This window comes from Scyliorhinus canicula, chromosome 12 (assembly GCF_902713615.1).
Source record: "Scyliorhinus canicula chromosome 12, sScyCan1.1, whole genome shotgun sequence".
In the NCBI taxonomy this organism is placed as follows: domain Eukaryota; kingdom Metazoa; phylum Chordata; class Chondrichthyes; order Carcharhiniformes; family Scyliorhinidae; genus Scyliorhinus; species Scyliorhinus canicula.
This window is the reverse complement of record NC_052157.1, coordinates 58,904,405-58,929,276: the sequence shown is the minus strand read 5'-3', so window position 1 is coordinate 58,929,276 and position 24,872 is coordinate 58,904,405. Positions and strand designations below refer to the sequence as shown.

The 24,872-nt window shown below is 47.5% G+C and overlaps 1 protein-coding gene across 1 annotated transcript; it reads right to left on the bottom strand.

Moving 5' to 3' along the window:
* Positions 1 to 1,894: 1,894 nt before the first annotated feature.
* LOC119974260 (N-formyl peptide receptor 3-like) lies at positions 1,895 to 23,064 on the bottom strand. The gene is made up of 2 exons (XM_038813030.1): positions 22,750 to 23,064; positions 1,895 to 2,893 (listed from the first exon to the last, which is right to left on the bottom strand). Exons 1-2 carry the CDS (start codon positions 23,062 to 23,064, stop codon positions 1,895 to 1,897), a joined length of 1,314 nt encoding a protein of 437 aa, XP_038668958.1.
* Between the last annotated feature and the right edge of the window lie 1,808 nt (positions 23,065 to 24,872).

Here is a 24,872-nt window from a genome sequence, read left to right as displayed (position 1 = left end):
TGAGGAAGTGCTACCTTGTCGGAGGGTCAGTCCTGAATGTAATGACAGCTTGTGGAAGTGCGCACAGAGTATCCAGCCCCACATGTCCCTGAGTCACAATACAAGTGAATAATTCATATAAAAATACCTAAAGTCTTTGACCCATGCTGCCCAATAATCAGTCACTAAGATTGTAAATGTAAACACAATCACTTTCTTCTTACAAAAACTATCATCAAATATGCATAAATACAACAGGTTAACGGCCGGCTCAAAAGAAGAGCATCCAGATGCTTGCTGGGTAGAGTCAGCCCTCACATTGGCCTTCTGGAGAAAATCCGTTGGATTCTTTTGCAGAGAGTTAGTTGGACCTCTTCACCGGGCTGCCAGAATCAAAATTGAAACCAAACTCTAGCCTTGGGACTCTGAAAAATATGTTAGTGGGATCCGATCCAAACACCACCTGTTACCAGACTGGGCACAGCCTTTACGGCCAATATCTTGGTCACTAGCCAATCAGTCATACCAAGTCCTCCCTGATGCCAGCAAATCTGCAATCACCAGTTGAAAGTAGTACAAAGTTCCGGATTCTTCTGTTTCAATGCAAGGTACATGCTTCTTCCACGGCTTGCCTTAAAGTGAGATATCCATCAATCATCCAAAGATCAAAAGTGCAACAACAAAAAAGGAAGAGAAATGAGCAAATAAAGCACCCTTACATGAGGGAGCGCTGCACTATTGGAGGGTCAGTACTGAGGGAGTGCTGAACTGTTGGAGGGTCAGTACTGAGGGAGTGCTGAACTGTTGGAGGGTCAGTATTGAGGGAGTGCTGCACTGTCAGAGGGTCAGTACTGAGGGAGCATTGCACTGTCGGAGGGTCAGTGCTGCACTGCCGGAATGTCTGTACTGTGGGAATGTCATACTGTGGAACAGTACTGAGGGAGTGCTGCACTGTCAGGGTCAGTACTGAGGGAGTGCTGCACTTTCAGAGGATCAGTACTGAGGGAGTGGTGCACTGTCGGAGGGTTAGAACTGAGGGAATGCTGCACTGTCAGAGGATCAGTACTGAGGGAGTTGTGCACTGTCGGAGGGTTAGAACTGAGGGAGTGCTGCTCTGTGGGAAGGTCAGTACTGGGGGAGTGCTGTAGTCTCAAAGGTCAAGTACTGACAGGAGTGCTGCACTACCAGCGGTGTCGTCTTTGGTGACGTTAAATCAAGGCCATGTCTTCCCTTTTCGACGGAGGCAAATGATCTCACACCCGTTAATGAGAAGAGCTTGGGTGGGTGGATAGTGGTGCATGGGCGGTACGGAGGGCGGTATACCAGGACTAATATTTATCCCTCCACCAAAGTAATTTGAAATACTGATGGTCTGGATCATTATCTCATTGCTCTTTCTCGGACTTTGCTGTGCACAAAATGGTTGCCATTTTTCCTACATTATGGGCGGCATGGTTGCACAGTGGTTGGTGCTGTTGCTTCACAGCTCCAGTATCCCAGGTTGAATTCCGGCTTGGGTCACTATCTGTGCGGAGTCTGCAAGTTTCCCCTATGTCTTCGTGGATTTCCTCTAGGTGCTCCGGTTTCATCCCACAGTCCAATTTGTGCAGGTTAGGTGGATTGGCCAAGCTAAATAGCCCCATGGTGTTCAAAAAGGTTAGGTGGGGCTACAGGCATAGGATGGAGTCGGGTGCTCTTTCCAAGGGTCGGTGCAGACTCAATGGGCCAAATGGCCTCCTTCTGGACTCTAGATTCTATGATATAATAACAGCGATCTCGCTTCAAAAGAGGTTCCTCATTGACAGTGAAAGATTTGGGCAATTCTGAAGTGGGAAATGCGCTTGGGAGATGGAAGTCTCTCTTTCCCTTTGTCCCATTGTGTGATAAGTGAGCCTCCTGCCTCATTGTGTCATTCCTACTCTGATCCAATTCTTTCCAAGATGGACTGTAGGGACTGTTTGAACGTCACTCGGAACCTATGGCCCATGAACACATAGATGATGGGGTTCAGGCAGCAGTTGAAGAGGGCGAGGTTGTGGCTGATGGTGATGCCCAACTTGATGGCTGGAGTGGGACCGATGGCCATCTTTAGGAGGCCAAAGACATGGTAGGGTAGCCAGCAGATGAAGAAGGCGGCCACGATGACCAGGGTAACCCTGAGGGGCCTGCTGGGGCCACTTGCCGCCTGCCCCCTCCTGAGCCTGGCCAAGATGGCGATGTGGCAGCCCGCAATGGCGGTGAACGGGATGAGGAAGGCCAGTACGAAACGGCTGAGGACCAGCGCCTCTTCCCGCCGTCGGGCCAAGGCCCTCCCCAGCTCCTCCCCGGGGTCCCCTGGCAGTCGATAGCGGAAGTGGCAGCGTGTGTAGTTCCCCCCCTCCCCCGCAGGTATGGTGTCGAGGAAGGTAAAATGGGGGGCAGTGGAGAGCAAGGCCAGGACCCAGAGGAACAGGCTGGTGCGTGCTGCCACCCGTGGGCTGAGGTGGTTGCGGGACCACACAGGCGCGCAAACAGAGGCACAGCGCTGGATACTGATGGCAGTTAGCAGGAAGACGCTGCCAAAGAGGTTGAGGTACTCGATGGAGACACAGAGCTTGCACGATGCCTTCCCGAATGGCCAGTGAAAACCCATGGCCAGGTAGGTGAAAGAAAAGGGCAGGAAGAGGGAAAAGACAACATCAGCTAAGGCCAGGTTGCAAACGAAGATTCTGCCCACTGTTTTTGTCATCTTGAAGCCTGCAATCCACAGCACAAGCCCGTTGCCACCAAGCCCCAGCAGGAACACGAGGAGGTGAAGCGACAGGCTGATCCCGAGCAAGGCCCGACTGAGTGAACTCACAGCGAGATGGGCCGTGCCTCCTGCCTCAAGCGAAAGGTTGAAAGCAGGAACCATCTTAGGGTTGCCCATACTTATCTGAAAAGACAAATTCACAGAAATCCAATTGTTAGAGCCTTAATAGAAAGGAGGAACTCGCGTTTCTGTACTTTTCATCACATTGTTGGTCGTGTCTATTGCACAACAAAAGACTATTTGGAACCTTCTGGAACTGAGGGAGCACTGCATCGTCTGTTATGGGCCAGGGTTCAGAGAACCCCAAAGTGTATCATGGAGTTCACCTGACCCACAACTTTTAATAGATTGTGGTGTGGGGAGCACACGGCCCACTCTACAGTTGTGGTACAGCAGAAATGGAAAAGTATTTTTTAAGGCAAAACAATGTTTATTCTATGAACTCAAGTTAACCTTTTTAAAACATACAGTGAACATCTTAGCAACCATCAATTCAAATACAACTCCCAAAGAATACAACACTAAGTAATCCTTTAAGCTTTCCTTTTAACATTCATAAGACTTAAAACACCTTTTACCAGAAGCACATCAAGTTAAAGTCACTCCTGTTATTAGTTTTAAATACCTAGGATCGATTTACAGTCTTTAGATTACAGAGAGACACTCATGCCCCTTCTGGCTATGACTGCAGCTATCCAGCTCTGAAAACGAAACTAAAACACACCCTGCAGCAAAAAGCCTAAAACAAAGTAAAAAGCTGACAGACAGCCCAGCTCCACCCACTCTCTGACATCACTGCAGTAATAAACACCCATTTCTTAAAGGTACTCTCACTACAGGTACTTATATACACACCCATCTATAAACACCCATTTCGTAAAGGTACTCTCACTACAGATACTTATATACACACCTATTTATAAAGACCCATTTCTTTTCTTAAAGGTACTCTCACATGATACGTCAGAGGGTCAGTTACACGGGAGTGTTGCAAGGTCAGACGTTCAGCACTGAGAGAGTGCTAAACTGTCAAGATCAGTACTGAGGGTTTGCTGCACATCGGACGGTCAGTACTGAAGGAGCACTGCACTCGCAGAAGATCAGGACTGAGGGAGTGATGCTCAGTCAGAGGGTTTCGGTACTGAGGGAACATTGTGCTGTCAGAGGGTCATTACTGAGGGATAGCAACCTTCTTGGGCTATAAACCTAACCTGGGCAAAAGTGAGGCATTCCCAGTGAACCCAAACGGAGGAGGGAGAAAGCTGGAGGGGCTCCCGTTAAAAACAGCCCAGAACAGATTCCGCTTCCTGGGGATCCAGATAGCCAGAGACTGGACACAGATCCACAAGTGGAACCTGACCAACCTGGTGGAGGAAGTAAGAAGAGACCTTCAAAGATGGGGCTCACTCCCACTCTTCATGGCGGGGAGAGTACAGACGATCAAGATGAACATACTGCCAAGGTTCCTCTTCCTGTTTAGATCCATTCCGATCTTCATTGGTGTGTGGGGGGGGGGGGGGGGGATGAACCTGAGAATTCCCAAATAGACACTGCAAAGAAGGAAAATCAAATGGGGTTTGGCGTTACCAAACCTACAATACTACCACTGGGCAGCAACGGCAGAAAGAGTGAGGGGATGGGTACAAGAACCCAACACAGATTGGGTACAAATGGAGGAGGCATCCTGTCAAGGAATGACCCTCCGGGCCCTGGGAAACTATATGGACAACTACTGGAGAGAGCCCGGACTCCACTGGACAAGACCAGACAAAAATGGGAGGACGAACTGGGGACAGAGGTAGGATGGGGACTCAAGTGAAGCACTGAGCAGGGCTAACTCCATCTCCTCCTGTTCAAGGCTCAGCCTAGTGCAGCTGAAAGTGGTGCACAGAACGCACCTGACCAGAACCCGAATGAGCAGGTTCTTCCCGGAGGTGGAGGACAAATGTGAGCGGTGCCAGAGGGGCCCGGCCAACCATACCCACATGCTTTGGGCTTGTACCAAGCTTGCTGGGTTCTGGGCAGCCTTCTCCGAGGCAATGTCCAAGGTTGTGGGGGTGAAGGTGAAGCCATGCCCAATAGTGGCAATCTTCGGGGTATCGGAGCAGCCAGAGCTACACATGGGGAAGGAGGCCAACGCCCTCGCTTTTGCTTCCCTAATCGCACGCTGGAATATCCTGCTCGGCTGGCGATTGGCAGCGGCAGACTGGCTCGCTGACCTTAAGGAATTTCTCCACCTGGAGAAGATTAAGTATGCCACCCGAGGCTTCCTGGATACTTGAGGGCAGTTTGTCGGCTGTACCAAAACCTGTTCGAGGCCACAAACGAGGAGTAACCTGATAAGAATTTTTTTTTAAAACACCAAGATGGAGGAGGTACCAAAAGGCTGTGCAACCCGGGGGGGGGGGGGGGGGGGGGGGGGGGGGAAGGAAGGTGCGGAAACCACAAGAGATGAGAGGGTACTACTCTCCCCGTTTTTCTTTTTTTTTCTCCACTCTGTCCGAAAAATAAAAGAAAAGCACAGCCGAAGCCGGGGAGGAGGAGGAGGAGGAGGGGGGGGGGGGGGGCGGGGGGGGGGGGGGGGGGGGGGGCAGTGGGGAGGGGCGAGGAACCATAGACCGATCCAGAGGGCAAAAAAATGCACATAGGGTCAGTTAAACGAAGGACAAACTAAACCTCTCTATAATAAAGGAAATTAGCGTGGGCGAGACAACTGTTTATAAATATGGGAAATGCCAATAAAAAGATTTATTAAAAAAAGAAAAGAATTTGGTGGTAGGAAGTCCTGCATTTGTAACCTTTGAATGTAAATAACAGGTTCCTTTTGTAACTATGTACACCATTGTAAATAAGGAAACGTGATTATGAAAACTATGGTCACAGATGTGGGGACAACCTGTGATATACATGTTGTTGATGTGCTTGTTATTCTTGTTTTTCAAATTTATGTGTTATGTAAATTTCGATATTGTGTTAAAATTCCAATAGAATACTTTTTAAAAAAATTACTGAGGGATAGCTGCACTGTCAGAAGGTCAGTACGGAAGGAGCGCTTTATGGTCAGAGGGTCAGTACAGAGGGAGTGCTGCACTGTTGGAGGTTAAGTACTGAGGGAGTGCTGCACTGTCAGAGGGTCAGTAGTGAGGGAGCGCTGCACTGGCGAATGGTCAGTAATGAGGGGATGCTGCAATGCCGGAGGGTCAGTACTGAGGAAGTGCTTCGCTGTTGGACAGTCAGTACTGAGGGAGTGTTGCAAGGTCAGAGAGCCAGGACTGATGTAGTACTGCACTGTCAGAGGGTCATTACTGAGGGGTTGCTGCGCTGTCGGAGGGTCAGTACTGAAGGAGCGCTGCACCATCAGAAGGTCAGTACTGAGGGAGTGCTGCACTGTTAGAGGGTCAGTACTGAGGGAGCGCAACATTTTTGGAGGGTCAATACTGATGGAGCCCTGCACTGTTGGAGTGTTAATGCTGCGGGAATGCTGCACTGTTGGAGGGTCAGTACTGAGGTAACCCTGCACAGTTGGAGTGTCAAAACCGAGAGTGTTCTGCACTGTTGGTAGGTCATTACTAAGAGTGTGCTGAATTGTTGGAGGGTCAGTACTGAGAGAGTCCTGCATTGTCAGGCAGCCAGTACTGACAGAGTGCTTCACTGTCGGAGGGTCCATACTTAGGGGAGTGTTGCATGGTGTCATGATAGGAAATATTGATTGAGTGAGATGTATCTGTTTCTGTAGCAGCTAACCAATAAACCTTGAACTGTTTAAAGAGGACCAGTTTTATTTGAAGAATACCAGGAAAGACACTGACCAAAAATGGATGCCATGAGTCACCTGATGCCTTGCTTTGTAATGTTCAACAATCTACGTAAGTCCCTTTAACTTTTATTTGGACTCTCGCTTCTTTTAATAAAATCCCAGTGGTAAGAGGTTAGCGTGCAAAATTAAAGCACAGAGGATTGGGGATTAATATGTGATTACTTGTTTCTTAACAATGACTACAAGCCATGTTAATTGAGTTCCTTCTTGGCATATGCAAACAGCTTTTAGAATTGATTTTACCAATTCATAAACAAAGTAATTTGGAAACACTTGTGATGAATGCAGGAATTTCAGAAGTAATGTATTTTAGGTTTTTGGTGCAGTCTGGGTTTGAAGCCTGGGTTAGAGTGTGTTTGACTGCTGCAGTCATGTTTTGAAAGAAATCCTAGTTTGAAAGGTTGGGAGCCAGGGGTGCAATTAAAGCATTGTAAAAAGCTTGGGCTAATGGAATTTTGTTTTGATTAAGGGGATTCCCTGTGAAGTAAATTATATTTCAACTTGGTAGAATGATGTTGTTGCTGGGTGGAGCTAAGTTCTGATCTGAATGAAGTTGTGTCCAGAAATGAAGCAGTTTGCTCTCTGCAGTTCACTTAAAAGGGATTAACAGTTTTTAAAGCAGTACAGACTTGGCTGAGAGCAAGGGGGAATTGGAACAAACTGAGAAATAGCTTATGCAGACATACAGCCAGAGTTTCTGCATGAGTCTGACAGTAGAACAAAGAACAAAGAAAATTACAGCACAGGAACAGGCCCTTCGGCCCTCCCAGCCTGCGCCGATCCAGATCCTTTATCTAAACCTGTCGCCTATTTTCCAAGGATCGACTTCCCTCTGTTCCCTGCCCATTCATATATCTGTCTAGATGCATCTTAAATGATGCTATCGTGCCCGCCTCTACCACCTCCGCTGGTAAAGCGTTCCAGGCGCCCACCACCCTCTGCATAAAATACTTTCCACGCACATCTCCCTTAAACTTTCCCCCTCTCACTTTGAAATCGTGACCCCTTGTAACTGACACCCCAACTCTTGGGAAAAGCTTGTTGCTATCCACACTGTCCATACCTCTCATAGTTTTGTAGACCTCAATCAGGTGCCCCCTCAACCTCACTCTTTCCAACGAAAATAATCCTAATCTACTCAAGCTTTCTTCATAGCTAGCACCCTCCATACCAGGCAACATCCTGGGGAATCTCCTCTGCACCCTCTCTAAAGCATCCACATCCTTCTGGTAATGTGGCGACCAGAACTACACGCAGTATTCCAAATGTGGCCATTCCAAAGTCCTATACAACTGTAACATGACCTGCCGACTCTTGTACTCAATACCCCGTCCGATGAAGGCAAGCATGCTGTATGCCTTCTTGACCACTCTATCGACCTGCGTTGCCACCTTCAGGGTACAATGGACCTGAACTCCCAGATCACTCTGTACATCAATTTTCCTCAGGACTCTTCCATTGACCGTATAGTCTGCTTTTGAATTGGATCTTCCAAAATGCATCACCTCGCATTTGCCTGGATTGAACTCCATCTGCCATTTCTCTGCCCAATTCGCCAATCTATCTATATTTTGTTGTATTCTCTGACAGTCCCCCTCGCTATCTACAATTCCACCAATCTTAGTATGATCTGCAAACTTGCTAATCAAACCACCTATACCTACATCCAGATCACTTGTGTATATCACAAACAACAGTGGTCCAAGCACGGATCCCTGTGGAACACCACTAGTCACCCTTCTCCATTTTGAGACACTCCCACCACTACTTTCTGTCTCCTGTTGCCCAGCCAGTTCTTTATCCATCTAGCTAGTACACCCTAGATCCCCATGCGACTTCACTTTTTCCATCAACCTGCCATGGGAAACTTTATCAAACGCCTTACTGACGTCCATGTATATGACATCTACAGCCCTTCCCTCATCAATTAACTTTGTCACTTCCTCAAAGAATTCTATTAGGTTTGTAAGACATGACCTTCCCTGCACAGAACCATGCTGCCTATCACTGATAAGTCTGTTTTCTTCCAAATGTGAATAGATCCTATCCCTCAGTATCTTCTCCAACAGTTTGCCTAGCACTGACATCAAGTTCACAGGTCTATAATTCCATGGATTATCCCTGCTACCCTTCTTGAGCAAAGGGACAACATTAGCAATTCTCCAGTCCTCCGGGACCTCACCCGTGCTCAAGGATGCTGCAAAGATATCTGTTGAGGCCCCAGCTATTTCGTCCCTCGCTTCCCTCAGTAACCTGGGATAGATCCCATCCGGTCCTGGGGACCTGTCCACCTTAATGCCTTTTAGAATACTCAAAACTTCCCCCTTCCTTATGCCGACTTGACCTAGAGTATTTAAATATCCATCCCTAACCTCAACATCCGTCATGTCCTTCTTCTTGGTGAATACCGATGCAAAGTACTCATTAAGAATCTCACCCATTTCTTCTGACTCCACGCATAAATTCCCTCTTTTGTCTTTGAGTGGGCCAATCCTTTCTCTAGTCACCCTCTTGCTCCTTATATATGAATAAAAGGCTTTGGGATTTTCCTTAACCCTGTTAGCCAAAGATATTTTATGACCTCTTAGCCCTCTTTAGTGCGCGTTTGAGATCTGTCCTACTTCCCCGATATTCCTCCAAAGCTTCATCAGTTTTAAGTCGCCTCGATCTTATGTATGCTTCCTTTTTCATCTCAGCTAGTCTCACAATTCCACCCGTCATCCATGGTTTCCTAATCTTGCCATTTCTATCCCTCATTTTCACAGGGAGATGTCTGTCCTGCACTCTAATCAACCTTTCCTTAAAAGACTCCCACATATCAAATGTGGATTTACCCTTAAACAGCTGCTCCCAATCCACATTCCCTAGCTTCTGCCGAATTTTGTTATACTTGGCCTTTCTCCAATTTAGCACTGTTCCTTTAGGACCACTCTAGCCTTTGTCTATGAGTATTCTAAAACTTACGGAATTGTGATCGCTATTCCCAAAGTAATCACCGACTGAAACTTCAACTACCTGGCCGGGATCATTCCCCAATACCAGGTCCAGTATGGCCCCTTCCCGAGTTGGACTATTTACATACTGCTCTAAAAAACTATCCTGGATGCTCCTTACAAATTCTGCTCCATCTACGCCTCCAACACTACGTGACTCCCATTCAATGTTGGGGAAGTTAAAATCTCCCATCACGACCACCCTATTGCTCCTCCATTTCTCTCTAATCTGTCTACATATTTGTACCTCTACTTCACGCTCGCTTTTGGGAGGCCTGTAGTAAAGTTCCAACAATGTTACTGCACCCTTCCTATTTCTTAGCTCTACCCATATTGCCTCAGTGCTCGAATCCTCCTTAATCACAGCTGTGATATGATCTCTGACCAGTAATGCAACTCCTCCACCCCTTTTACCTCCCTCTCTATCCCTCCTGAAGCATCTATACCCTGGGATATTTAGTTGCCAATCTTGCCCTTCGCTCAACCAAGTCTCAGTAATACCAATAACATCATATTCCCAGGTACTAATCCAAGCCCTAAATTCATCTGCCTTACCTGCTACACTTCTCGCATTAAAACAAATGCACCTCAGACCACCTGTCCCTTTGCGTTCATCATCTCTTCCCTGTCTACTCTTCCCCTTAGTCACAATGAGTTTATTATCTAGTACCTTACTGGCTTTAGTTGCTGCCTCTTTACTGACCTCTAACTTCCTAATCTGGTTCCCATCCCCCATTGTCTTCAAAGCAGTGTCAAGAGATAACTCTTTCTCAAAAAACCTCTCTGTAAAGCAAGTAATTGGTAATTACAGTTGATTGAGAGCTGAGATATTTTTTCCCTTGTTCAAGTGGGAATAAAGTTAGCAAATAAGGGTATTGTATTCACTGTATTGAGTAGTATATAAACCAGTACTCTGTGCTGTAGACCTCTGATTAGAAGGAGTAATTATCAGTTATTTTCTGGTGTTAAAAATGTTAAAACTAAGTAATAAAGTTTGTTTTAATATGCAATATCCCTATTTTCTTATGCAGTCACTCATGGAGTGAGGTATCCTTTAGTCAATCTTACAAAATTATAATAAAATATTGGGGTTTCTGTCTGGTATCCGAGCCACTGTTGGGAGCTGGTCCACGATCATAGTACATTGCTGAAGGAAGCAATCAGGAATCTTTCTCTCTCTCTCTTTGTGTCTCTCGCTCTCATTATCTCTAACCCTCTCGAACGGTGAAACAGATGGCAGAGTATTATTTAAACGGTGATAGATTGGGAAATGTTGATGTACTAAGGGTCCTGAGTGCCCTTGTACACCAGTCACTGAAAGCAAGCTTACAGGTACAGCAAGCAGTTAGGAAGGTAATGGTATGTTAGCGTTCCTTGTAAAAGGACCCGAGTACAGGAGCATGGATGTCTCACTGCAGCTATACAGGGCCTTGGTGAATCCACACCTAGAGTATTGTATACAGTTCTGGTCTCCTTTTCTGAGAAAGGAATACTTGCATAGAAGGAGCATCGCAAAAGTTCACCAGATTGATCCCTGGGTTGGCAGGATTGTCATGGGAGGAGAAATGAGTCAGTTGAATTTTTTGAGGAAGTAACTAGATGCAAAGATGAGGGCAATGCATTTGGCTTTAGCTAGGCCTTTGGTAAGGTCCCAGATGGGAGAACGATAGTGAAGGTAAGAGCCCACGGGATCCTCAGAAATTGGTGAATTGGATCCAGAATTGGTTGAGTGGCAGGAAGTGAGGGGGAAAGTCAAGGAGTGTTTTTCTGACTGGAAGCATATGTCCTGTGGGGTTCCACAGAGGCCCTTGCTATTTATGATTTATATAAATGATTTAGCCATGAATAAGACCATAAGACATAGGAGTGGAAGTAAGGCCATTCGGCCCATCGAGTCCACTCCGCCATTCAATCATGGCTGATGGGCATTTCAACTCCACCTACCAGCATTCTCCCCGTAGCCCTTAATTCCTCGCGACATCAAGAATTTATCTATCTCTGCCTTGAAGCCATTTAGCGTCCCGGCCTCCACTGCACTCCGCGGCAATGAATTCCACAGGCCCACCACTCTCTGGCTGAAGAAATGTCTCCGCATTTCTGTTCTGAATTTACCCCCTCTAATTCTAAGGCTGTGCCCACGGGTCCTCGTCTCCTCGCCTAACGGAAACAGTTTCTTTGCGTCCACCCTTTCTAAGCCATGTATTATCTTGTAAGTTTCTATTAGATCTCCCCTTAACCTTCTAAACTCCAATGAATACAATCCCAGGATCCTCAGCCGTTCATCATATGTTAGACCCGCCATTCCAGGGATCTATGACTGGTCATTGTTCCCTCCGCCAAGGGGAATTCTTCCTGTCTACTCTATCTATGCCCCTCATAATCTGATACATCTCAACCATGTCCCTCCTCAGTCTCCTCTGCTGCAAGGAAAACAACACCAGTCTATCCAATCTCTCTTCATAGCTAAAACTCTCCAGCCCAGGTAACATCCTGGTAAATCTTCTCTGCACCCTCCTATAATTTTGATTCCAGAAATGCACACAATACTCTAAACCAATATTTCATCCAGTTCCAGCATAACCTCCCTGCTGTCAAACTCTATGCCACGGTTAATAAAGTGTAGACAGTACCCTGCCCTGCTAACTTAAGGGATCGGTAAACATGCATACCAAGGTCCCTCTGATTCTTGGTACTTCCCAGGGCCCTTCCATTAATAATGTATTCCCATGGCGTGTTGGTCCTGCCCAAGTGCATCACCTCACATTTATCTGGACTGAAATATCTTTGACATTGATCAATCCATCTGACCAACCCGTCAATATCTTCCTGTAATCAAAGGCTATCCCCCTCACTATTTACCACCAATCCAATTTCCATATCATCTGTGAACTTACTATCAACCCTCCAGAAGGCCGCTGCCCTAGACTTGACATGTATGCTCAAGCCGTCAGAAGTCGTGTCAATGCCAGATTCTTCAGTCGCATTCACAAGGCAGTCCCGAACGTCACCCAAGCACAGCGCAATGCCATCCGCGCTCTCAAGACCAACCGCAACATTGTCATCAAACCAGCAGACAAAGGAGGAGCCACCGTCATACTGAATAGAACGGACTACTGCAAAGAAGTATACCGACAACTCGACAACCAGGAACACTACAGACAGTTATCCGCAGATCCAACCAAGGAACAGATCCGCCAACTCAACAGACTGATCAAGACCTTGGATCCAGACCTTCAGAGCACCTTACGTGCTCTCATCCGTGGGGCAGCACGGTAGCATTGTGGATAGCACAATGGCTTCACAGTTCCAGGGTCCCAGGTTCGATTCCGGCTTGGGTCACTGTCTGTGCGGAGTCTGCACATCCTCCCCGTGTGTGCGTGGGTTTCCTCCGGGTGCTCCGGTTTCCTCCCACAGTCCAAAGATGTGCAGGTTAGGTGGATTGGCCATGATAAATTGCCCTTAGTGTCCAAAATTGCCCTTAGTATTGGGTGGGGTTACTGGGTTATGGGGATAGGGTGGAGGTGTTGACCTTGGGTAGGGTGCTCCTTCCAAGAGCTGGTGCAGACTAGATGGGCCGAATGGCCTCCTTCTGCACTGTAAATTCTATGATGATAATCCCACGTAATCCCCGCATCGGAGATCTCTACTGCCTCCCAAAAATACACAAGGCCAACACGTGGTTTACGTGTGGTACCACCCGGCGGGAGCTGGGACCCGCAGCCGTGGTGGTGGTCCTGGTGGGGGTTATCTGACTCGGTGGCCTCGCGATCTGGGAGGGAACTACCTTACTCTGCACGGGCTTGCTGTGTGGCTCTGCCATGTTGGTGGCGCCTGCGCCGAGGTGAACCGCCACGTGCATGCGTGGACCCGCTTGTGGCTGCGACACACATGCGCGTACCCGCTTGCGACCGCTGAGCGCATGTGCGGCCGCGCGGTCTGGCTAGCGGGGCCCCGTTGGCAGCCAGAGCTGCGGGACAAACGCCAGGGCTCTGCTAGCTACCTGGAAAATGGAAAATCACCCCGGACCTTCAAGGAAAATGTCCGGAGTGATTCTCGGCCGTTTTCCGCAGGCATGGGGACTTAGTCCCCAGAAGGGCGAATCCCGCCCCCTATATTTACTGATTGAAACGTATAAAATTCTGACAGGGCTTAACAAACTGTATGCAGGGATGTTTCCTCTGGCTTAGGGGGTCTAGAACAAGAGGTCACAGTCTCAAGATATGGGGTAGACTTTTTCGGACTGAGATGAGGAGAAACACCTTCACTCAGAGTGGTGAACCTGTGGAATTCTCTACCACAGAATGTAGCGGCAAAGTTACGAAATATATTTAAGAAGGAAATAGATCTCTAGATTCTAAAGGCTTCAAGAGGTGTGGAGAGTTTGTGGGAGTGTGGCATTGAGATAGAGGATCAGCCATGATTATATTGAATGATAGAGCAGGTTTTCAAAGGGCTGAACCGCCACCTCGTGCTCCTATTTTGTATGTTTTCAGTGTTGACTTCTAGGCCACGATTCTCCGACCCAGCGGGGGAAGCGGGCCGGTGAATTCCCGGAGGTCGGCGCGAATCCCGCCCCACACAGGCTGCCCTATTCTCCGGCGCCATTTTTTCGGGGGTCGGAGGGATGCCCCCACGTCGGCCGGGGGCTGTTGGCAGTGGCTCCTCCCCCCGGCGATTCTCTGGACCCCGATAGGCCGAGTGGCCATCAACCTTTAGCCAGGCCCGCCGGCATGAATCACTCACCTCACACCTAACAGGAAGTGTGCGGCGCAGTCCTGGTGTGGGGTGGGGAGGGGGGGTTTGCACGGGTGCATGGTGGGTGGGCTGGCCCGCAATCGACGTCTACCGATCTGCGAGCGGGCTTTTTCCGTGGGGGGGGACTTATTTCCTCTGCCCCCAGCCCCTGTAGGGCTCCACCATACTGCCTGGAGGCCGGCACGGAGAAGAGAACCCCCCCCCCGCACATGCGAGGAAATACGTCAGCCAGTCCGCGCATGCGCAAACACGCGCCGACCCTTCAACGCCGGCTGGAGCGGCGCCAAACAATCTGGCGTCAACCTAGTCCCCGGGAAAGTGGAGGTAAGTGGAGAATTCCTCACCGAATTCTTCACTTTCAGGGGCCGTTGGCGCCGGAGTGGTTGGCCCTGGTTTTCCCGCTGGCGTGGGACTTATCCCCATTAGTGGAGAATCCTGGCCCTGATATCCCAGCTGATTCACTGATGTCCTTTCCGGAAGGAAATCTACAGTCCACCTAGTCTTGCCTACATGTGACTCCAGACCCAGGGAGGCACGGGCGCACAGTGGTTAGCACAGTTACTTCACAGCTTTAGGGTCCCAGGTTTGATTCCCAACTTGGGTCGCTGTCTGTGTGGAGTCTGCACGTTCTCCCTGTGTCTGCTCCAGGTTTTCTCCGGGTGCTCCGGTTTCCTCCCACAGTCCAAAGATGTGCAGGTTAGGTGGATTTGCACTGCTAAATTGTCCTTGCGTTAGGTGGGGTTATGTGGATAGGGCCGAGGTGTGGGCTTAAGTGGGGTGCTCTTTCCAGAAGCCGGTGCAGATTCGAGGGGTTGAGTGCCCTCCTTCTACACTGTAAATTCTATGATTCTATGGTTGACTCTAAAATAGCTGATCAAACCACTCTATTGTACCAAACCATTACAAAGTCAATAAAAAGGGAAAGAAACTGGATGGACCACCCATAATTGACCTAGACACTGGAAAAGATAACAGCAAACCCAGCCCCGTCGACCCTGCAATTTCCTCCTTACTAACATCTGCGAACATGTGCCAAAAGTGTTACTGCTGTTCCACAGGCTAGTCAAGCAACAGCCTGACATAAGTCTTAATGTGGGCAGCACGGTAGCACAGGAGTTAGCACAGTTGCTTCACAGCACCAGGGTCCCAGGTTCGATTCCTGGCTTGGATCACTGCCTGTGCAGAGTCTGCACGTTCTCCCCATGTCTGCAAGGATTTCGTCCGGGTGCTCCGGTTTCCTCCCACAGTCCAAAAAGGTGCAGGTTAGGTGGATTCGCTATGCTAACTTGCCCTTAGTGTCCAAAGATTTGCAGTTAGGTGGGGTTACTGGGTTGTGGGGATGGGTTGGAAGTCTGGGCTTAAATCGGGTGCTCTTTCCGAGGGCCGGTGCAGACCCGATGGGCCGAATGGACTCTTTCTGCACTGTTAAATCTATGATTCTAATCACAGAACCATACCTTACAGATAACATCCCAAACACCACTATTACCATCCTTGGGTATGTCCTGTCCCACTGGTGTAAGGTTTCTTCCTTTTTTAAAATAAATGTTTTTATTGGGTTTTTGAAAGGTTCCTTCCTGATGATTGCCTTACTTCCCCTTTCTTTTTTGCCATTATCATTTGATCTATGGATACTTAATGGGAACATACCTTTAAGTCAAGCAGCAAAGAGAATGAGGAATTCCAAAGTTTCAACATAGTACACTCTGCTAGCCTTGAACAACAAAACTCAGACTTTGCAGTACCCGAGATGGGGCGGGACTTGGTTCGATTGGTTGACTGATGGCCAATGAATCGGCCAAAAGGCCATATTCCGTCCAATAACAGGTGGTGATTGGATCCTGCCTGAGTGGGATGATATGCAGAGACCCAAGGAAAGCATGGTTTGAATTCTGGACAGTGAAGGGAAAAACCTGCTCTCTCTTTCACATGTTTTCTCCAGGAAAAACTGCTGTATTTCTGAAACTGCAGAGACCTGAATGAATCTACAGTGAAAACCATTACAGACTGGAAAATAGAAATCTCGACTTTAAAGCTTGGCTTGAAGGAAAGTGTGCTAGAAACAACCACCTGAAACAAAGACTCTTATTTTTAACTTTTTATTTTCACCCTTCTCTTCCCCTTGTGTGACTGTGTGGAGGGTGGGAGAGAGGGGCAAGTTAAAGTGGGTGATTAGGAATTAGATAATAGTTGACCAGTTTATTTGCTGCATATTTCATTCCAGTTCTTGTTGTAATTAAAAAGTAATTGTGTTTTAATTTACAAACCTGGTGACTGTAATTGTTGGACAGCCAAGGGCAAAAGACTGAAGGTATTTTTCTAAGAATTATTTGTTAATTCAATTGTGATGCGACTCTGGGTCAAGGATGGCTGGAGTTGACCACACCATAGCCCAGGATGTTGTATCATAATCTGGGGGTTCAGTTCCAGGATGTTTGGAACGGTAAACACGGCAAAAATTGGACCCTAACCTCAGCCTACTCCCCGTAGTATTGCCGTAACCCCACCTAACCTACTGGTGAATTTTAACATGGTCAATCCAACTGAGCTGCACATCTTTAGAATGTGGGAGGAAACCGGAGCACCTGGAGGAAACCTACACAGACATGGGGAGAATGTGCAAACTCCAGCAGAGGGGAGCAGAGCAGAGCTACTGATCAGCTGTTCTGGGGGAATTTGCATACGTGCAGTGCGGTCAGCCTAAGTTGAAGGTGGTTTGTGGAGAGGCTGTTGGCAAGTGACAGTTAAACCCGAAACACTTTGTGAGTGTTTCCCACCCTACCTCCTCCTCTAACCAACCCCCCCACCCCACGGTGGTTGAGAAGCGGGAGCAGGGGCCTGTCGTGAAGGTGAGTGAGTGCCTTTAAATTTGCTTACCTTTCAGCGGGAGCAGGGTTTGAGGTAATATCAGGTAAGCTCTTCTTTCTTTTTCTTTTTCTTGTTTTTTTTTAAATCTAGAGGTGATGTCAGGGAAGGCAGTACAATGCTCCTCCTGCAGAATGTTTGAGGTGAGGGACGCCGTCAGTGTCCCTGCTGATTTCATCTGTGGGAAGTGCACCCAACTCCAGCTCCTCAAAAACCGTGTTAGGGACCTGGAGCTTGAGCTGGATGAACTTCGGATCATTCGGGAGGCAGAGGGGGTCATAGATAGGAGCTTCAGGGAAGTAGTTACACCAAAGACTGGAGATAGGTGGGTAACTGTAAGAGGGACTGGGAAGAAGCAGTCAGTGCAGGGACCCCCTGCGGTCGTTCCCCTGAGTAACAAGTATACCGTTTTGGATACTTGTGGGGGGGACGACTTACCAGGGGTAAGCCATGGGGTACGGACCTCTGGCACGGAGTCTGTCCCTGTTGCTCAGAAGGGAAGGGGGGAAAGGAGTAGAACATTAGTAATTGGGGACTCAATAGTCAGGGGCACAGATAGGAGATTTTGTGGGAGCGAGAGAGACTCACGTTTGGTATGTTGCCTCCCAGGTGCAAGGGTACGTGATGTCTCGGATCGTGTTTTCCGGGTCCTTAAGGGGGAGGGGGAGCAGCCCCAAGTCGTAGTCCACATTGGCACTAACGACATAGGTAGGAAAGGGGACAAGGATGTCAGGCAGGCCTTTAGGGAGCTAGGATGGAAGCTCAGAGCGAGAACAAACAGAGTTGTTATCTCTGGGTTGTTGCCCGTGCCACGTGATAGTGAGATGAGGAATAGGGAGAGAGAGCAATTAAACACGTGGCTACAGGGATGGTGCAGGCGGGAGGGATTCAGATTTCTGGATAACTGGGGCTCTTTCTGGGGAAGGTGGGACCTCTATAGACAGGATGGTCTACATCTGAACCTGAGGGGCACCAATATCCTGGGGGGGAGATTTGTTAGTGCTCTTTGGGGGGTTTAAACTAATTCAGCAGGGGCATGGGAACGTGGATTGTAGTTTTGGGGTACGGGAGATTGAGAGTATAGAGGTCAGGAGCACAGATTTGACTTCGCAGGAGGGTGCCAGTGTTCAGGTAGGTGGTTTGAAGTGTGTCTACTTCAATGCCAGGAGTATACGAAATAAGGTTGGGGAACTGGCAGCATGGGTTGGTACCTGGGACTTCGATGTTGTGGCCATTTCAGAGACATGGATAGAGCAGGGACAGGAATGGTTGTTGCAGGTTCCGGGGTTTAGGTGTTTTAGTAAGCTCAGAGAAGGGGGCAAAAGAGGGGGAGGTGTGGCGCTGCTAGTCAAGGACAGTATTACGGTGGCGGAAAGGATGCTAGATGGGGACTCTTCTTCCGAGGTAGTATGGGCTGAGGTTAGAAACAGGAAAGGAGAGGTCACCCTGTTGGGAGTTTTCTATAGGCCACCTAATAGTTCTAGGGATGTAGAGGAAAGGATGGCGAAGATGATTCTGGAAAAGAGCGAAAGTAACAGGGTAGTTGTTATGGGAGACTTTAACTTTCCAAATATTGACTGGAAAAGATATAGTTCGAGTACATTAGATGGGTCATTCTTTGTACAATGTGTGCAGGAGGGTTTCCTGACACAATATGTTGACAGGCCAACAAGAGGCGAGGCCACATTGGATTTGGTTTTGGGTAATGAACCAGGCCAGGTGTTAGATCTGGAGGTAGGTGAGCACTTTGGAAACAGTGACCACAATTCGGTGACCTTTACGTTAGTGATGGAAAGGGATAAGTATACCCCGCAGGGCAAGAGTTATAGCTGGGGGAAGGGCAATTATGATGCCATTAGACATGACTTAGGATGTGTTGGTTGGAGAAGTAGGCTGCAAGGGTTGGGCACACTGGATATGTGGAGCTTGTTCAAGGAACAGCTATTGCATGTTCTTGATAAGTACGTACCAGTCAGGCAGGGAGGAAGGGGTCGAGCGAGGGAACCGTGGTTTACCAAAGAAGTGGAATCTCTTGTTAAGAGGAAGAAGGAGGCCTATGTGAAGATGAGGCATGAAGTTTCAGTTGGGGCGCTTGATAGTTACAAGGAAGCGAGGAAGGATCTAAAGAGAGAGCTGAGACGAGCAAGGAGGGGACATGAGAAGTCTTTGGCAGGTAGGATCAAGGAAAACCCAAAAGCTTTCTATAGGTATGTCAGGAATAAAAGAATGACTAGGGTAAGAGTAGGGCCAGTCAAGGACAGTGGTGGGAAGTTGTGTGTGGAGGCTGAGGAGACAAGCGAGATACTAAATGAATACTTTTCGTCAGTATTCACTCAAGAAAAAGATAATATTGTGGAGGAGAATGCTGAGACCCAGGCTATTAGAATAGATGGCATTGAGGTGCGTAGGGAAGAAGTGTTGGCAATTCTGGACAAGGTGAAAATAGATAAGTCCCCAGGGCCGGATGGGATTTATCCTAGGATTCTCTGGGAAGCCAGGGAAGAGATTGCTGAGCCTTTGGCTTTGATTTTTAGGTCATCATTGGCTACAGGAATAGTGCCAGAGGACTGGAGGATAGCAAATGTGGTCCCTTTGTTCAAGAAGGGGAGTAGAGATAACCCCGGTAACTATAGGCCGGTGAGCCTAACGTCTGTGGTGGGTAAAGTCTTGGAGAGGATTATAAAAGATACGATTTATAATCATCTAGATAGGAATAATATGATTAGGGACAGTCAGCATGGTTTTGTGAAGGGTAGGTCATGCCTCACAAACCTTATCGAGTTCTTTGAGAAGGTGACTGAACAGGTAGACGAGGGTAGAGCAGTTGATGTGGTGTATATGGATTTCAGTAAAGCGTTTGATAAAATTCCCCACGGTCGGCTATTGCAGAAAATACGAAGGCTGGGGATTGAGGGTGATTTAGAGATGTGGATCAGAAATTGGCTAGTTGAAAGAAGACAGAGAGTGGTAGTTGATGGGAAATGTTCAGAATGGAGTTCAGTTACGAGTGGCGTACCACAAGGATCTGTTCTGGGGCCGTTGCTGTTTGTCATTTTTATAAATGACCTAGAGGAGGGCGCAGAAGGATGGGTGAGTAAATTTGCAGACGACACTAAAGTCGGTGGAGTTGTAGACAGTGCGGAAGGATGTTGCAGGTTACAGAGGGACATAGATAAGCTGCAGAGCTGGGCTGAGAGGTGGCAAATGGAGTTTAATGTGGAGAAGTGTGAGGTGATTCACTTTGGAAAGAATAACAGAAATGTGGAATATTTGGCTAATGGTAAAATTCTTGGCAGTGTGGATGAGCAGAGGGATCTCGGTGTCCATGTACATAGATCCCTGAAAGTTGCCACCCAGGTTGATAGGGTTGTGAAGAAGGCCTATGGTGTGTTGGCCTTTATTGGTAGAGGGATTGAGTTCCGGAGCCATGAGGTCATGTTGCAGTTGTACAAAACTCTAGTACGGCCGCATTTGGAGTATTGCGTACAGTTCTGGTCGCCTCATTATAGGAAGGACGTGGAAGCTTTGGAACGGGTGCAGAGGAGATTTACCAGGATGTTGCCTGGTATGGAGGGAAAATCTTATGAGGAAAGGCTGATGGACTTGAGGTTGTTTTCGTTAGAGAGAAGAAGGTTAAGAGGTGACTGAATAGAGGCATACAAAATGATCAGAGGGTTAGATAGGGTGGACAGCGAGAGCCTTCTCCCGCGGATGGAGGTGGCTAGCACGAGGGGACATAGCCTTAAATTGAGGGGTAATAGATATAGGACAGAGGTCAGAGGTGGGTTTTTTACGCAAAGAGTGGTGAGGCCGTGGAATGCCCTACCTGCAACAGTAGTGAACTCGCCAACATTGAGGGCATTTAAAAATTTATTGGATAAGCATATGGATGATAAGGGCATAGTGTAGGTTAGATGGCCTTTAGATTTTTTTTTCCATGTCGGTGCAACATCGAGGGCCGAAGGGCCTGTACTGCGCTGTATCGTTCTATGTTCCACACAGACAGTCACCAGAAGGCCAGATTTGAGCCCGGGTGTCTGGCACTGTGAGGCAGCGGTGCTAACCACTGAGCTACTGTGTCGCCCCCAAGAAAGGGTCAGTCCGAAGAGTGTGCTGCAGTGTCGGAGGGTCTGTACTGAGGGAGTGCTACATGGTCAGAGCTTCAGTATTAAACGAGGGCTGCTCTGCTGGAGGGTTAGTACTTTGGGAACACTGCAGACAGTCAGTATTGATGGAGTGCTGCACTCTCAGAGGATCAGCGTTGAAAGAACACTTCAGTGTCAGAGGGTCAGTACTGAATTCGCGCTGCACTGTCGGAAGGTCAGTTGTAAGAGAGTGCTGTACAGACAGAGGGTGATTGCTACGGGAAAACTGCACTGTTTGAGGTTCAGTACTGAGGGAGTACTACACTGTCATAGTTTCAGGACTGAGTTATTGCTACGCTGTCATAGTGTCAGTACTGAGGGAGTGTTGCATTGTAAGAAGGTCAGTACTAAGGGAGTGCTGAACTGTCAGGTGGAGTTTGTACTGAGGATGTGCTGCATTGTTGGACTGTCAGTACTGAGGTAGCGCTGCACAGTCGGAGGTTCAGTTGTGAGGGAGCGCTGCACTGTCGGAGGGTCCGTACTGAGGGAGTGTGATACTGCCAAAGGGTCAGTACAGAGGGATAGCTGCACTTCCAGAAGGTAAGTAGTGAGGGAGTGTTGCACTGTTTGGGGGTGGGGGGGGGGGGGGGTCATGTTCTTTGCTTTCTGAATGAGGATGGCTTCGAAATGTACTGTCTCACAAAGAACATCAAGCTAAGTTTTGAACAAAGCTACTTTATTGACACTACAACTAAATAGATTTGACTTGTTTGTTTAGGCATAAAAGAGTATAGATTCTAATTTAAGAACTCCTAATAACAGGACCATTCTCTATCTCGCCTAACAATCTTCTCCCTGAATCAAGAGTATCACGTGATCCGCGTGTTTGCGCTTGATCGCCATCTGGTGGTTGGATGCACAGTCAGTGCTTCGTTCTGTTGATGGGACTGATTTTTCTGACACGTTTCACATTGTGCAACTGGGTTGCTAATGTCATTGTTGATTCCCAGCCAGGACACGGACTCACAAGCTCTTCTTTTACATTTTTACATCCCCAGATCGCCTTCATGCACCTTGTATGGATCATTAGTTAGTAAATTGTTAACCTTTCATTATTCTTACAATATACATATTGTCACTTCCCCTTTCTTTGAAGTTTGCATTGGATTTTTGCTTGGGGTTCCAATGCTGCTGTTGTGTTTGCTGCTGGAATGACATCTTCCTGACATACTGTAGTTGCTTTGAGTAGCTCTGTATCTATTGTGATGTTTGGAAATGTGAGTTGAGTCGTCTTCACCTCAAAAAATGCTCTGCGGTTCTCCTTAAGATAGAACCCTCTTCCATTGCTACTACATATGAATGTGGAGCTGCCTGGTGTATTACATGTGTCATGCTCGGCCGTCCATTTGGAAGTTGTCACCTTGTTCTAGCGATGATAAATCTTTTGCTGTTCTATCATTGTACCATTGTTTTTTCTGTCTGTTCTGTTTGGATTGCGTCTTCGTTTTCAGGATTTGTTGTGGTAAGACACGGTAACATGATACGTATCCTTCGACTCATCAGCAACTGTGTTGCTGAGTGTCCTGTCGCAAGTGGTGTCGCTCTGTAGCTTAAAGCTAAGTTTGGGTCGCTGTTGGAATCCCAAGCTTTCTTTAGCAACTTTTTGGCAATATGCACTCCCTTCCCAGTCTTTCCATTGGACTGTGGATGAAGTGGGCTGGAGGTTACATGCTGGAAATCATACTGTTTAAAATTCGCTGCTATCAAAACACGGTCCATTGTCACTCATTATGGTGAATGGGATGCCACGCCTAGCAAATATTTTCTTTGTAGCCTTGATGACTGCCTTCGAACTTCAGTTGGGTAGCTTGATTATCTCAGGATAATTTGAAAAATAGTCAATGACTAACAAGTATTCACTGCCTTGAAAGAAAAAAACAGATCAATGCCTATTTTCGCCCATGGAGTTGTGACGATTTTGTGCACAGTCAGTGCTTCGTTCTGTTGATGGGACTGATTTTCCTGACACGTTTCACATTGTGCAACTGGGTTGCTAATGTCATTGTTGATTCCCAGCCAGTACACGGACTCACAAGCTCTTCTTTTACATTTTTACATCCCCAGATCACCTTCATGCACCTTGTAGAGGATCATTTGTTGTAAAGAAGTTAGTATTACGATACGAGTTTGCCTGAGCAGGAACTCATTGACACTGCTCAATTCCGTTCATATGTTTTGGAAGTTGGAACAAGGTCTTTTGGGCCCACCATCCCGCATTACTTTAATGTCCTTACTTGTTTCTTCTTTGATTAATTTTGATTTGTTGTCAGACACAGGTAGTTTTCTTCAATGAGGGTTGCTTGAGCTTCAATGATCTGTATGAAGTCTGTCATCCCAGGATCATCAGTTACACGTGATGGTATATCAGCTACATTTATCTCCTTTCCTGGCATGTAGACTAGCTCAAAATCGTACCTTTGAAGTTTCATGACCAGTCTCTAGTGGTGAAGACATTTCGTACAAATTCTTCTTTATAACTGAGACTAGAGGACGATGATCAGTTTCAGCTGTGAATGTGGATAACCCATGCACGTAGTTATGCCTGTGAGTAGACCAAAACATTTCTTTTCAATTTTCTCATAGCACTGCTCAGTTGGTGTCATCGCTCTCAAAGCATATGCAACTGCTTGCCATAGCTCTTCATTTGTCTGTTGTAACAGTACTGCACCTGTGCCATCTTTGCTTGCATCTGTCGAGATCTTCGTAGGGCTTTTGAGATCAAAGAACTACAGAACAGGTGTTGTAGTGAGTGTTCTTTTCAGATCAGACCACTCTCTGTTGTGTTCATCAGACCAAGTGAACGTGATGTTCTTTCAGATAAACTGTCTTTGCTAACGTGTTGGGCAGCATGCTGGTGCAGTGGATAGCACTGCTGCCTCATGACACCGAGGTCTCAGGTTAGATCCCAGTTCTGGGTCACTGTCCGTGTGGAGTTTGCACATTCTGCCCATGCTTGCATGGGTGTTGCCCCCACAACCCAAAGATGTGCAGGGTAGGTGGATTGGCCATGCTTAATTGGCCCCTAAGTGGAAAAAATTAATTGGGTACTCTAAATTTATTTTAAAAAGGCTTTGCTCACGTGAAGTCGAGACAGCCTGAGTGACTGAGACAAATCGAGCCAGCCAGAGTGAAGATTGTAACTAGGTAATTTGGAACAGTGTGGTGATCAAGAGAGGTAAGAGTAGAATTTAATTTTCCTGGTTATCAGTTAAAGGTTCAGTGTCTAGTTTAGTGTCTGATTAGCTGGAGCTTCCCCCACCCTAATTGCTGAGTGGCAGTTAGCTATCAATCACCTGAAGCCTGATTGAGAGGCAAAAGGTCTGAATTGCATTCTTCAATTTGATCCTTAAGTAATGTGAGTCATCTCAGTTTAGCTGGGTTCTATTTGAGAGGCATGAAGCACACATTCAGTAAGGTTTGCACACGTGAAGTCGAGACAGTCTGAGTGAGGCAGCCAGAGTGGGGATTGGAACTTGGTAATTTGGAACAGTATGGTAATTTGGTGCAGAGTGGGACGAGGTGCTTTT

What these genes read in the sequence shown, in the direction of transcription:
- LOC119974260 (XM_038813030.1), bottom strand. Translation starts at nt 23,064, where the DNA reads ATGGACCGTGTTTTGATAGCAGCGAATTTTAAACAGTATGATTTCCAG. An exon ending in AACAGACAGAAAAAACAATG is followed by an intron (nt 2,894 to 22,749) that starts GTACAATGATAG and finishes TTGTCTTTTCAG; the next exon opens with ATAAGTATGGGCAACCCTAA.